Below are 13,670 nucleotides of genomic sequence, written 5' to 3'. Positions count from 1 at the left end.
AATTGGTCCGCACACACATCCATCACCAAACACCGCCCTCTTCCGCCAGTCCCGCCCTCCTTTCTGCTGCCGCCTTATTCAACAATAACCAATCAAAGCGAAGGTCGGGCGGAGTTCGGGGTGCGCTGACGTCATATTCCCCGCCTCTTTGTATAGCACGACTCTTTATCGCCTCCTTTGTGGTGCTGCCCCGCCCCTAGGCGGTCCCCGTTTCTTCTCCCCTGGTTGGTCAGTCCCGCCCCGTGTTGTCGCTGAGTGATGACGAAGTTCCGCGGCGCGGGTCGGTGAGGAGTGGAGCGGCGCGGTGAGGAGGGAAGATGGCGGAATATTTGGCTTCAATCTTCGGCACCGAAAAGGATAAGTAAGTGATAGGGGATGGGGGGAGGGAGCGGCTACTGAGCCGGGGGGCTTCTCCTAGTGCTGGAGGGTCCGAGCCCGCCATTTCCTCACACCGCCGCCATTCATTGGGAGGACTAGGCCCAAACCGGCCTCTATTAGTGATACCCCGGCCTCCACTTCCACCACACCGGCCTCTATTAGTACTACCACACCGCCGCCATTCAGTGTACGCCTGGGAGGACTAGGCCCGAACCGGCCTCTATTAGTACTACACCGGCCTCCACTTCCACCACAACGGCCTCTAATAATACCTGACCACGGCCTCTAATAATACTACCACACCGGCCTCTACCTCCATTACCCCGGCCTCTACCAATACCTGACCCCGGCCTCCACTATTACTATCACACCACCCTCCATTACACCGGCCTCTATTAGTACCTGTCCCCGGCCTCTACCTCCACTACACCGACCTCCTTACCCCGGCCTCTACTAATACCTGACCTCTTCCTTACCCCAGCCACCGCTTCTATTACACCGGCCTCTTCCTGAACCCAGCCTCTACTACCACCAGACCTCTTGTCCCCCCCTTCCCGATCTCTGCCTCCCACTGCTGACCCCCCCTTCCAGATCTCTGCCTCGCACTGCTGACCCCCCCTTCCAGATCTCTGCCTCGCACTGCTGACCCCCCCTTCCAGATCTCTGCCTCGCACTGCTGACCCCCCCCCCCTTCCCGATCTCTGCCTCCCACTGCTGACCCCCCCTTCCCAATCTCTGCCTCCTACTGCTGACCCCCCCTTCCAGATCTCTGCCTCCTACTGCTGACCCCCCCTTCCCGATCTCTGCCTCCTACTGCTGACCCCCCCTTCCCGATCTCTGCCTCCTACTGCTGACCCCCCCTTCCCGATCTCTGCCTCCTACTGCTGTCCCCCCCCCTTCCCGATCTCTGCCTCCCACTGCTGTCCCCCCCCCTTCCCGATCTCTGCCTCCTACTGCTGTCCCCCCCCCCCTTCCCGATCTCTGCCTCCCACTGCTGACCCCCCCTTCCCAATCTCTGCCTCCTACTGCTGACCCCCCCTTCCCGATCTCTGCCTCCTACTGCTGTCCCCCCCTTCCCGATCTCTGCCTCCCACTGCTGACCCCCCCTTCCCGATCTCTGCCTCCCACTGCTGACCCCCCCTTCCCAATCTCTGCCTCCTACTGCTGACCCCCCCCTTCCAGATCTCTGCCTCCTACTGCTGACTCCCCCTTCCCGATCTCTGCCTCCCACTGCTGACCCCCCCCTTCCCGATCTCTGCCTCCTACTGCTGCCCCCCCCCCCCCCCTTCCCGATCTCTGCCTCCTACTGCTGACCCCCCCTTCCAGATCTCTGCCTCCTACTGCTGACCCCCCCTTCCCGATCTCTGCCTCCTACTGCTGACCCCCCCCCTTCCCGATCTCTGCCTCCCAGTGCTGACCCCCCCTTCCAGATCTCTGCCTCGCACTGCTGACCCCCCCTTCCAGATCTCTGCCTCCTACTGCTGACCCCCCCTTCCAGATCTCTGCCTCGCACTGCTGACCCCCCCTTCCAGATCTCTGCCTCGCACTGCTGACCCCCCCCCCCTTCCCGATCTCTGCCTCCCACTGCTGACCCCCCCTTCCAGATCTCTGCCTCCTACTGCTGACCCCCCCTTCCCGATCTCTGCCTCCTACTGCTGACCCCCCCTTCCCGATCTCTGCCTCCCACTGCTGACCCCCCCTTCCAGATCTCTGCCTCGCACTGCTGACCCCCCCTTCCAGATCTCTGCCTCGCACTGCTGACCCCCCCCCCCTTCCCGATCTCTGCCTCCCACTGCTGACCCCCCCTTCCCAATCTCTGCCTCCTACTGCTGACCCCCCCTTCCAGATCTCTGCCTCCTACTGCTGACCCCCCCTTCCCGATCTCTGCCTCCTACTGCTGACCCCCCCTTCCCGATCTCTGCCTCCTACTGCTGACCCCCCCTTCCCGATCTCTGCCTCCCACTGCTGTCCCCCCCCCTTCCCGATCTCTGCCTCCCACTGCTGTCCCCCCCCCTTCCCGATCTCTGCCTCCTACTGCTGTCCCCCCCCCCCTTCCCGATCTCTGCCTCCCACTGCTGACCCCCCCTTCCCAATCTCTGCCTCCTACTGCTGACCCCCCCTTCCCGATCTCTGCCTCCTACTGCTGTCCCCCCCTTCCCGATCTCTGCCTCCCACTGCTGACCCCCCCTTCCCGATCTCTGCCTCCCACTGCTGACCCCCCCTTCCCAATCTCTGCCTCCTACTGCTGACCCCCCCCTTCCAGATCTCTGCCTCCTACTGCTGACCCCCCCTTCCCAATCTCTGCCTCCTACTGCTGACCCCCCCCTTCCAGATCTCTGCCTCCTACTGCTGACTCCCCCTTCCCGATCTCTGCCTCCCACTGCTGACCCCCCCCTTCCCGATCTCTGCCTCCTACTGCTGACCCCCCCCTTCCCGATCTCTGCCTCCTACTGCTGCCCCCCCCCCCCCTTCCCGATCTCTGCCTCCTACTGCTGACCCCCCCTTCCAGATCTCTGCCTCCTACTGCTGACCCCCCCTTCCCGATCTCTGCCTCCTACTGCTGACCCCCCCCCTTCCCGATCTCTGCCTCCCAGTGCTGACCCCCCCTTCCAGATCTCTGCCTCGCACTGCTGACCCCCCCTTCCAGATCTCTGCCTCCTACTGCTGACCCCCCCTTCCAGATCTCTGCCTCGCACTGCTGACCCCCCCTTCCAGATCTCTGCCTCGCACTGCTGACCCCCCCCCCCTTCCCGATCTCTGCCTCCCACTGCTGACCCCCCTTCCCGATCTCTGCCTCCCACTGCTGACCCCCCCTTCCCGATCTCTGCCTCCCACTGCTGACCCCCCCTTCCCAATCTCTGCCTCCTACTGCTGACCCCCCCTTCCCGATCTCTGCCTCCCACTGCTGACCCCCCCCCTTCCCGATCTCTGCCTCCCACTGCTGACCCCCCCTTCCCGATCTCTGCCTCCTACTGCTGACCCCCCCCCCCCTTCCCGATCTCTGCCTCCTACTGCTGACCCCCCCTTCCAGATCTCTGCCTCCTACTGCTGACCCCCCCTTCCCGATCTCTGCCTCCTACTGCTGACCCCCCCCCTTCCCGATCTCTGCCTCCCAGTGCTGACCCCCCCTTCCAGATCTCTGCCTCGCACTGCTGACCCCCCCTTCCAGATCTCTGCCTCGCACTGCTGACCCCCCCTTCCAGATCTCTGCCTCGCACTGCTGACCCCCCCTTCCAGATCTCTGCCTCGCACTGCTGACCCCCCCCCCCTTCCCGATCTCTGCCTCCCACTGCTGACCCCCCTTCCCGATCTCTGCCTCCCACTGCTGACCCCCCTTCCCGATCTCTGCCTCCCACTGCTGACCCCCCTTCCCGATCTCTGCCTCCTACTGCTGACCCCCCCTTCCTGATCTCTGCCTCCTACTGCTGACCCCCCCTTCCTGATCTCTGCCTCCCACTGCTGACCCCCCCTTCCCGATCTCTGCCTCCCACTGCTGACCCCCCCCTTCCCGATCTCTGCCTCCTACTGCTGACCCCCCCTTCCTGATCTCTGCCTCCTACTGCTGACCCCCCCTTCCTGATCTCTGCCTCCCACTGCTGACCCCCCCTTCCCGATCTCTGCCTCCTACTGCTGACCCCCCCTTCCCGATCTCTGCCTCCTACTGCTGACCCCCCCTTCCCGATCTCTGCCTCCCACTGCTGTCCCCCCCCCCCTTCCCGATCTCTGCCTCCTACTGCTGTCCCCCCCCTTCCCGATCTCTGCCTCCCACTGCTGACCCCCCCTTCCCGATCTCTGCCTCCCACTGCTGACCCCCCCCTTCCAGATCTCTGCCTCCCACTGCTGACCCCCCCTTCCCGATCTCTGCCTCCTACTGCTGACCCCCCCTTCCAGATCTCTGCCTCCTACTGCTGACCCCCCCTTCCAGATCTCTGCCTCCTACTGCTGACCCCCCCTTCCCGATCTCTGCCTCCCACTGCTGACCCCCCCCTTCCCGATCTCTGCCTCCTACTGCTGACCCCCCCTTCCCGATCTCTGCCTCCTACTGCTGACCCCCCCTTCCAGATCTCTGCCTCCTACTGCTGACCCCCCCCTTCCCGATCTCTGCCTCCTACTGCTGACCCCCCCCTTCCCGATCTCTGCCTCCCAGTGCTGACCCCCCCTTCCAGATCTCTGCCTCGCACTGCTGACCCCCCCTTCCAGATCTCTGCCTCCTACTGCTGACCCCCCCCCCCTTCCCGATCTCTGCCTCCCACTGCTGACCCCCCCCTTCCAGATCTCTGCCTCGCACTGCTGACCCCCCCTTCCAGATCTCTGCCTCGCACTGCTGACCCCCCCTTCCAGATCTCTGCCTCGCACTGCTGACCCCCCCCCCTTCCCGATCTCTGCCTCCCACTGCTGACCCCCCCCCCCTTCCCGATCTCTGCCTCCCACTGCTGACCCCCCCTTCCCGATCTCTGCCTCCCACTGCTGACCCCCCCTTCCCGATCTCTGCCTCCCACTGCTGACCCCCCCTTCCCGATCTCTGCCTCCTACTGCTAACCCTCCCTTCCCGATCTCTGCCTCCCACTGCTGTCCCCCCCCCCCCCTTCCCGATCTCTGCCTCCTGCTGACCCCCCTTCCCAAACTCTGCCTCCCACTGCTGTCCCCCCCCTTCCCGATCTCTGCCTCCTACTGCTGACCCCCCCTTCCCGATCTCTGCCTCCTACTGCTGACCCCCCCTTCCCGATCTCTGCCTCCTACTGCTGACCCCCCCCCCCTTCCCGATCTCTGCCTCCCAGTGCTGACCCCCCCCCTTTCCGATCTCTGCCTCCTACTGCTGACCCCCCTTCCCGATCTCTGCCTCCTACTGCTGACCCCCCTTCCCGATCTCTGCCTCCCAGTGCTGTCCCCCCCTTCCCGATCTCTTCCTCCCACTGCTGTCCCCCCCTTCCCGATCTCTGCCTCCCACTGCTGACCCCCCTTCCCGATCTCTGCCTCCCACTGCTGACCCCCCTTCCCGATCTCTGCCTCCCACTGCTGTCCCCCCCCCCCCCCATCCCGATCTCTGCCTCCCACTGCTAACCCCCCCTTCCCAATCTCTGCCTCCTAGTGCTGACCCCCCCTTTCCGATCTCTGCCTCCTGCTGACCCCCCTTCCCGATCTCTGCCTCCCACTGCTGTTCCCCCCCCCCTTCCCGATCTCTGCCTCCCACTGCTGACCCCCCCTTCCCGATCTCTGCTTCCCACTGCTGACCCCCCTTCCCGATCTCTGCTTCCTACTGCTGACCCCCCCTTCCCGATCTCTGCTTCCTACTGCTGACCCCCCCTTCCCCATCTCTGCTTCCTACTGCTGACCCCCCCTTCCCGATCTCTGCCTCCCACTGCTGTCCCCCCCCTTCCCGATCTCTGCCTCCCACTGCGGTCCCCCCCCTCCCCAGCTCTGCCCACCACGACTGACCACCCCCCCCCTTACCCAGTTCTGCCTACCACTGCTAACCCCCCCCCCCTCCCCAGCTCTGCCCTTAACTGCTGACCCCCCTTCCTAAGCTCTGCCCAGTGAGTATCTGCTATGGGGGAAAGGATTGTCTGTGGATATTCCGTAGATGACCATTAGAAGGGGCGGGGAGACCTGAGGACGTTCCGTAGATGACCATTAGAAGGAGGGGAAGACTGAGGACTTTCCGTACATGACCATTAGAAGGGGAGGAAGACTGAGGACGTTCCGTAGATGACCATTAGAAGGGGGAAGACTGGGGACGTTCCGTAGATGACCATTAGAAGGGGAGGAAGACTGAGGACGTTCCGTAGATTACCATTAGAAGGGGGAGAAGACTGAGGACGTTCTGTAGATGACCATTAGAAGGGGAGGAAGACTGAGGACGTTCTGTAGATGACCATTAGAAGGGGAGGAAGACTGAGGACGTTCCGTAGATGACCATTAGAAGGGGAGGAAGACTGAGGACGTTCTGTAGATGACCATTAGAAGGGGAGGAAGACTGAGGACGTTCCGTAGATGACCATTAGAAGGGGGAGAAGACTGAGGACGTTCTGTAGATGACCATTAGAAGGGGGAAGACTGAGGACGTTCCGTAGATGACCATTAGAAGGGGAGGAAGACTGAGGACGTTCCGTAGATGACCATTAGAAGGGGAGGAAGACTGAGGACGTTCCGTAGATGACCATTAGAAGGGGGAGAAGACTGAGGACGTTCTGTAGATGACCATTAGAAGGGGAGGAAGACTGAGGACGTTCCGTAGATGACCATTAGAAGGGGCGAAGACTGAGGACATTCTGTAGATGACCATTAGAACGGGAGAAGACTGAGGACATTCTGTAGATGACCATTAGAAGGGGGGGAAGACTGAGGACATTCTGTAGATGACCATTAGAAGGGGAGAAGACTGAGGACATTCTGTAGATGACCATTAGAACGGGAGAAGACTGAGGACGTTCTGTAGATGACCATTAGAAGGGTAGGGGAAGACTGAGGACGTTCCGTAGATGACCATTAGAAGGGGGGATGACTGAGGACGTCCCGTAGATCAGTGGTCCTAAACTCCGGTCCTCAGGGCCCACTAACAGGCCAGATTTTAAGTATTACCTTGGGGAGATGCAGACTAGAATACTGCAATCACTGAGCAGCAAATGATATCACCTGGGATGTATTTTAGTTATCTTGCAAACCTGGCCTGTTAGTGGGCCTTGAGGGCCAGGGTTGAGGACCACTGCCGTAGATGACCATTAGAAGGGGGGAAGACTGAGGATGTTCCGTAGATGACCATTAGAAGGGGAGTAAGACTGAGGACGTTCCGTAGATGACCATTAGAAGGGGAGGAAGACTAAGGACGTTCCGTAGATGACCATTAGAAGGGGAGGAAGACTGAGGACGTTCCGTAGATGACCATTAGAAGGGGAGGAAGACTGAGGACGTTCCGTAGATGACCATTAGAAGGGGAGGAAGACTGACGACGTTCTGTAGATGACCATTAGAAGGGGAGGAAGACTGAGGACGTTCCGTAGATGACCATTAGAAGGGGAGGAAGACTGAGGACGTTCTGTAGATGACCATTAGAAGGGGAGGAAGACTGAGGACGTTCTGTAGATGACCATTAGAAGGGGAGGAAGACTGAGGACGTTCTGTAGATGACCATTAGAAGGGGAGGAAGACTGAGGACGTTCCGTAGATGACCATTAGAAGGGGAGGAAGACTGAGGACGTTCCGTAGATGACCATTAGAAGGGGAGGAAGACTGAGGACGTTCCGTAGATGACCATTAGAAGGGGGAAGACTGAGGACGTTCCGTAGATGACCATTAGAAGGGGAGGAAGACTGAGGACGTTCCGTAGATGACCATTAGAAGGGGAGGAAGACTGAGGACGTTCCGTAGATGACCATTAGAAGGGGAGGAAGACTGAGGACGTTCTGTAGATTACCATTAGAAGGGGGGATGACTGAAGACGTTCCGTAGATGACCATTGGAAGGGGAGGAAGACTGAGGACATTCCGTAGATGACCATTAGAAGGGGAGGAAGACTGAGGACGTTCCGTAGATGACCATTAGAAGGGGAGGAAGACTGAGGACGTTCTGTAGATTACCATTAGAAGGGGGGATGACTGAAGACGTTCCGTAGATGACCATTGGAAGGGGAGGAAGACTGAGGGCATTCCGTAGATCAGTGGTCCTCAACTCCAGTCCTCAGGGCCCACTAACAGGCCAGATTTTAAGTATTACCTTGGGGAGATGCAGACTAGAGTACTGCAATCACTGAGCAGCAAATGATATCACCTGGGATGTATTTCAGTTATCTTGAAACCTGGCCTGTTAGTGTGCCTTGAGGACCAAGGCCGTAGATGACCATGGGAAGGGGAGGAAGACTGAGGACGTTCCATAGATAAACATGTAGAGCTGTTAGATTTCTTGTCACGTGTTTGGTGCAGACAACCTCCTATACTGAGTTGTGCATGGGAGTTATTTCTAGACTTGGTCTCTTTATTGGAGGGTCTATGGTATATAGAGGAGGTCCTCTTTATTGGAGATGTCTATGGTATATAGAGGAGGTTCTCTTTATTGGAGGGGTCTATGGTGTATATAGAGGAGGTCCTCTTTATTGGAGGGTCTATGGTATATAGAGGAGGTTCTCTTTATTGGAAGGGTCTATGGTATATAGAGGAGGTCCTCCTTTATTGGAGGGGTCTATGGTATATAGAGGTGGCCCTCTTTATTGGAGGGGTCTATGGTATATAGAGGAGGTCCTCTTTATTGGAGGGGGTCTATGGTATATAGAGGAGGTCCTCTTTATTGGAGGGGGTCTATGGTATATAGAGGAGGTCCTCTTTATTGGAGGGGGTCTATGGTATATAGAGGAGGTCCTCTTTATTGGAGGGGGTCTATGGTATATAGAGGAGGTCCTCTTTATTGGAGGGGTCTATGGTATATAGAGGAGGTCCTCTTTATTGGAGGGGTCTATGGTATATAGAGAAGGTCCTCTTTATTGGAGGGGTCTATGGTATATAGAGGAGGTCCTCTTTATTGGAGGGGTCTATGGTATATAGAGGAGGTCCTCTTTATTGGGGGTGGGGTCTCTTTGACATGGAGGCTGTCCTCTTTATTCGGGGGTATGGCCTATTTGACATGGAGGCTTGCCTTTTTATTCGGGGGTGGGGGTCTATTTGACATAGAGGCGGTCCTTGGTTTGCATCGCTCTCACATCTTGTTTTCTTTCAGGGTCAACTGTTCCTTTTATTTCAAGATCGGAGCTTGTCGCCATGGAGACCGCTGCTCACGCCTTCACAACAAACCCACCTTCAGTCAGGTATGTATTCCCAGCATTCATAGTTACATAGTAGGTGAGGTTGAATAAAGACAATAGTCCATCCAGTAAAACCTGTGTAGGTGTGTGTGGGCGGAGTTCCCCCTGTGTAGGTGTGTGTGGGCGGAGTTCCCCCTGTGTAGGTGTGTGTGGGCGGAGTTCCCCCTGTGTAGGTGTGTGTGGGCGGAGTTCCCCCTGTGTAGGTGTGTGTGGGCGGAGTTCCCCCTGTGTAGGTGTGTGTGGGCGGAGTTCCCCCTGTGTAGGTGTGTGTGGGCGGAGTTCCCCCTGTGTAGGTGTGTGTGGGCGGAGTTCCCCCTGTGTAGGTGTGTGTGGGCGGAGTTCCCCCTGTGTAGGTGTGTGTGGGCGGAGTCCCCTGTGTAGGTGTGTGTGGGCGGAGTTCCCCCTGTGTAGGTGTGTGTGGGCGGAGTTCCCCCTGTGTAGGTGTGTGTGGCTGTAATCATCTCTCATACCCCTGAATGTTCTGATCCTTGAGATGTAAGTCTAAGAGTCTTTTGAAAGCCACCATACTTCCCGCAGAAACCACCTCTTGTGGTAGAGAATTCCACAATCTTGTAGCCCTAACAGTAAAGAACCCCCCACGTTGCCTGAGGTTAAATCTCTTCTCCTCTAATCGCATTGTATGCCCTCGAGTCCTCATGCAATCCCTTCGACTGAACAGCTTTTTTTCTAAGCCTAGATCCCCATTTAGATATTTAAAAATTGCTATCATGTCCCCCCTCAGGCGTCTCTTCTCCAGGGAGAATAAATCAAGCGATTGCATCTGCCTCAGAGTCTCCACCCACCTTCACCCTGCCCACATAATGCTCATCCCTTCCAGAAATTGGAGGGCGTTCCCTGTAGTCTGGGGTCGGATTTCAGCTACTTGGAGGCGACCTTTTCTCCTCCCCCCAAGGGAATGGGGACCCTTCTCTCTCCTCCTAGAGGGGGGGGGGTTGGCGATGACTTGGGACCCTTCTCTCTCCTCCTAGGTGGGGACGAAAACTTGGGACCCTTCTCTCTCCTCCTGGGGGGGACGATGACTTGGGACCCTTCTCTCTCCTCCTGGGGGGGACGAAAACTTGGGACCCTTCTCTCTCCTCCTGGGGGGGATGATGACTTGGGACCCTTCTCTCTCCTCCTGGGGGGGACGATGACTTGGGATCCTTCTCTCTCTCCTCCTAGGTGGGGACGAAGACTTGGGACCCTTCTCTCTCCTCCTGGGGGGGGGGACGATGACTTGGGACCCTTCTCTCTCCTCCTGGGGGGGGGACGATGACTTGGGACCCTTCTCTCTCCTCCTGGGGGGGACGATGACTTGGGACCCTTCTCTCTCCTCCTTGGGGGGGGTTGGCGATGACCTGGGACCCTTCTCTCTCTCCTCCTGGGGGGGGGGGGGGTTGGCGATGACCTGGGAACCTTCTCTCTCTCCTCCTTGGGGGTGGGGGGCGAAGACTTGGGACCCTTCTCTCTCCTCCGGGGGGGGGGGGTGGGAGGTGAAGACTTGGGACCCTTCTCTTTCCTCCCGGGGGGGGGGGGGGGCGCGATGACTTCCAGCTGGTTGGAGTCGGGGTCTCTGATGTAACCCGGACGCAGCGTGATGACGTCACCTCCAGGTCACTCGGCTGCCCAATTTAAAAAAAAACTGTCAGTGTTCAGAAATGCAGATTTCAGCATATTGAATAGATTGAAGTGCGGAGGAGGGGTTTAGTTGACACGCATTTGCAAACGCATGTGTAAGCTGCAGAGCCACGACACGGCACCCTGTGTTATCTGCAGTTCCTAACACTTTTAAATTTGAGTGTCTCCACACTGGGAACACACGGCTGCTAATGGATAGGAGGCAGGTGGGAGGGAGCAGCCCAAACCTCCCCCAACCCACCCCCATCCATGACTGGTCTAGTATCTCAAAACTCTAATAGTGATGTTCTTGTGATGGTACAAACTGAAAAGGACCGGCTGAGAAGCATTACACCTCCATAGACCTCCATAGACCTCCATACACCTCCATACACCTCCATACACCTCCATACACCTCCATACACCTCCATACACCTCCATACACCTCCATACACCTCCATAGACCTCCATAGACCTCCATAGACCTCCATAGACCTCCATACACCTCCATACACCTCCATACACCTCCTACTCCTTGGCGGATGCAGTATAAAACACAGATTGGGACTTTATATGAGGCACAGCGCCTCCATCCCTAATTTCATAAAATATTTGGGACTTTACATGAGACAAGCAGGTCATGCTATGGTCTCCATCCCTGTATATAAAAAAAGCATTAAAATCGCATCGTTCTTTATTTATATCATGAGACAGGTCTACTTGGTTGGTGGAAGACTGTGGGGGTGAGTACATGAGACTGGGGGGGGGTGAGTACATGAGACTGGGGGGGGTGAGTACATGAGACTGGGGGGGGTGAGTACATGAGACTGGGGGGGGTGAGTACATGAGACTGGGGGGGGTGAGTACATGAGACTGGGGGGGGTGAGTACATGAGACTGGGGGGGGTGAGTACATGAGACTGGGGGGGGTGAGTACATGAGACTGGGGGGGTGAGTACATGAGACTGGGGGGGTGAGTACATGAGACTGGGGGGGGTGAGTACATGAGACTGGGGGGGTGAGTACATGAGACTGGGGGGGGTGAGTACATGAGACTGGGGGGGGGTGAGTACATGAGACTGGGGGGGGTGAGTACATGAGACTGGGGGGGTGAGTACATGAGACTGGGGGGGGTGAGTACATGAGACGGGGGGGGTGAGTACATGAGACTGGGGGGGTGAGTACATGAGACTGGGGGGGGTGAGTACATGAGACTGGGGGGGGTGAGTACATGAGACTGGGGGGGTGAGTACATGAGACTGGGGGGGGTGAGTACATGAGACTGGGGGGGGTGAGTACATGAGACTGGGGGGGTGAGTACATGAGACTGGGGGGGGTGAGTACATGAGACTGGGGGGGGTGAGTACATGAGACTGGGGGGGTGAGTACATGAGACTGGGGGGGGTGAGTACATGAGACTGGGGGGGGGTGAGTACATGAGACTGGGGGGGGGTGAGTACATGAGACTGGGGGGGGGTGAGTACATGAGACTGGGGGGGGGTGAGTACATGAGACTGGGGGGGGGTGAGTACATGAGACTGGGGGGGGGTGAGTACATGAGACTGGGGGGGGTGAGTACATGAGACTGGGGGGTGTGAGTACATGAGACTGGGGGGGGGGGTGAGTACATGAGACTGGGGGGGTGAGTACATGAGACTGGGGGGGGGTGAGTACATGAGACTGGGGGGGGGGGGTGAGTACATGAGACTGGGGGGGGGGGTGAGTACATGAGACTGGGGGGGGGTGAGTACATGAGACTGGGGGGGGTGAGTACATGAGACTGGGGGGGGTGAGTACATGAGACTGGGGGGGGTGAGTACATGAGACTGGGGGGGGTGAGTACATGAGACTGGGGGGGGTGAGTACATGAGACTGGGGGGGGTGAGTACATGAGACTGGGGGGGTGAGTACATGAGACTGGGGGGGTGAGTACATGAGACTGGGGGGGGTGAGTACATGAGACTGGGGGGGTGAGTACATGAGACTGGGGGGGGTGAGTACATGAGACTGGGGGGGGGTGAGTACATGAGACTGGGGGGGGTGAGTACATGAGACTGGGGGGGTGAGTACATGAGACTGGGGGGGGTGAGTACATGAGACGGGGGGGGTGAGTACATGAGACTGGGGGGGTGAGTACATGAGACTGGGGGGGGTGAGTACATGAGACTGGGGGGGGTGAGTACATGAGACTGGGGGGGTGAGTACATGAGACTGGGGGGGTGAGTACATGAGACTGGGGGGGTGAGTACATGAGACTGGGGGGGGTGAGTACATGAGACTGGGGGGGGTGAGTACATGAGACTGGGGGGGGTGAGTACATGAGACTGGGGGGGGTGAGTACATGAGACTGGGGGGGGTGAGTACATGAGACTGGGGGGGGTGAGTACATGAGACTGGGGGGGGGTGAGTACATGAGACTGGGGGGGGGTGAGTACATGAGACTGGGGGGGGGTGAGTACATGAGACTGGGGGGGGGTGAGTACATGAGACTGGGGGGGGGTGAGTACATGAGACTGGGGGGGGGTGAGTACATGAGACTGGGGGGTGTGAGTACATGAGACTGGGGGGGGGGGTGAGTACATGAGACTGGGGGGGGGGGTGAGTACATGAGACTGGGGGGGGGGGTGAGTACATGAGACTGGGGGGGGGTGAGTACATGAGACTGGGGGGGGGGGGTGAGTACATGAGACTGGGGGGGGGGGTGAGTACATGAGACTGGGGGGGGGGTGAGTACATGAGACTGGGGGGGGGGTGAGTACATGAGACTGGGGGGGGGGGGTGAGTACATGAGACTGGGGGGGGGGGGTGAGTACATGAGACTGGGGGGGGGGGGTGAGTACATGAGACTGGGGGGGGGGGTGAGTACATGAGACTGGGGGGGGGGGTGA

The 13,670-nt window shown here is 58.5% G+C and overlaps 1 protein-coding gene across 2 annotated transcripts in view; it reads left to right on the top strand.

The window, feature by feature from the left end:
- Window positions 1–219: 219 nt before the first annotated feature.
- U2AF1 (U2 small nuclear RNA auxiliary factor 1) overlaps window positions 220–13,670 on the top strand; it is a 30,564-nt gene continuing 17,113 nt past the window's right edge. For both annotated transcript variants that reach the window (XM_082247312.1, XM_082247311.1), the window contains exons 1-2: window positions 220–361; window positions 9,082–9,169. In XM_082247312.1, coding sequence (XP_082103438.1) covers window positions 318–361; window positions 9,082–9,169 — 132 coding nt within the window. In that variant the 5' untranslated portion in view covers window positions 220–317. The remainder of the gene's footprint in view (window positions 362–9,081; window positions 9,170–13,670) is intronic.

Source organism: Pelophylax lessonae, assembly GCF_965119305.1.
Source record: "Pelophylax lessonae genome assembly, chromosome: 2".
In the NCBI taxonomy this organism is placed as follows: Eukaryota; Metazoa; Chordata; class Amphibia; order Anura; family Ranidae; genus Pelophylax; species Pelophylax lessonae.
The sequence above is the reverse complement of the archived record's forward strand: the minus strand, read 5'-3'. Positions and strand labels throughout refer to the sequence as shown.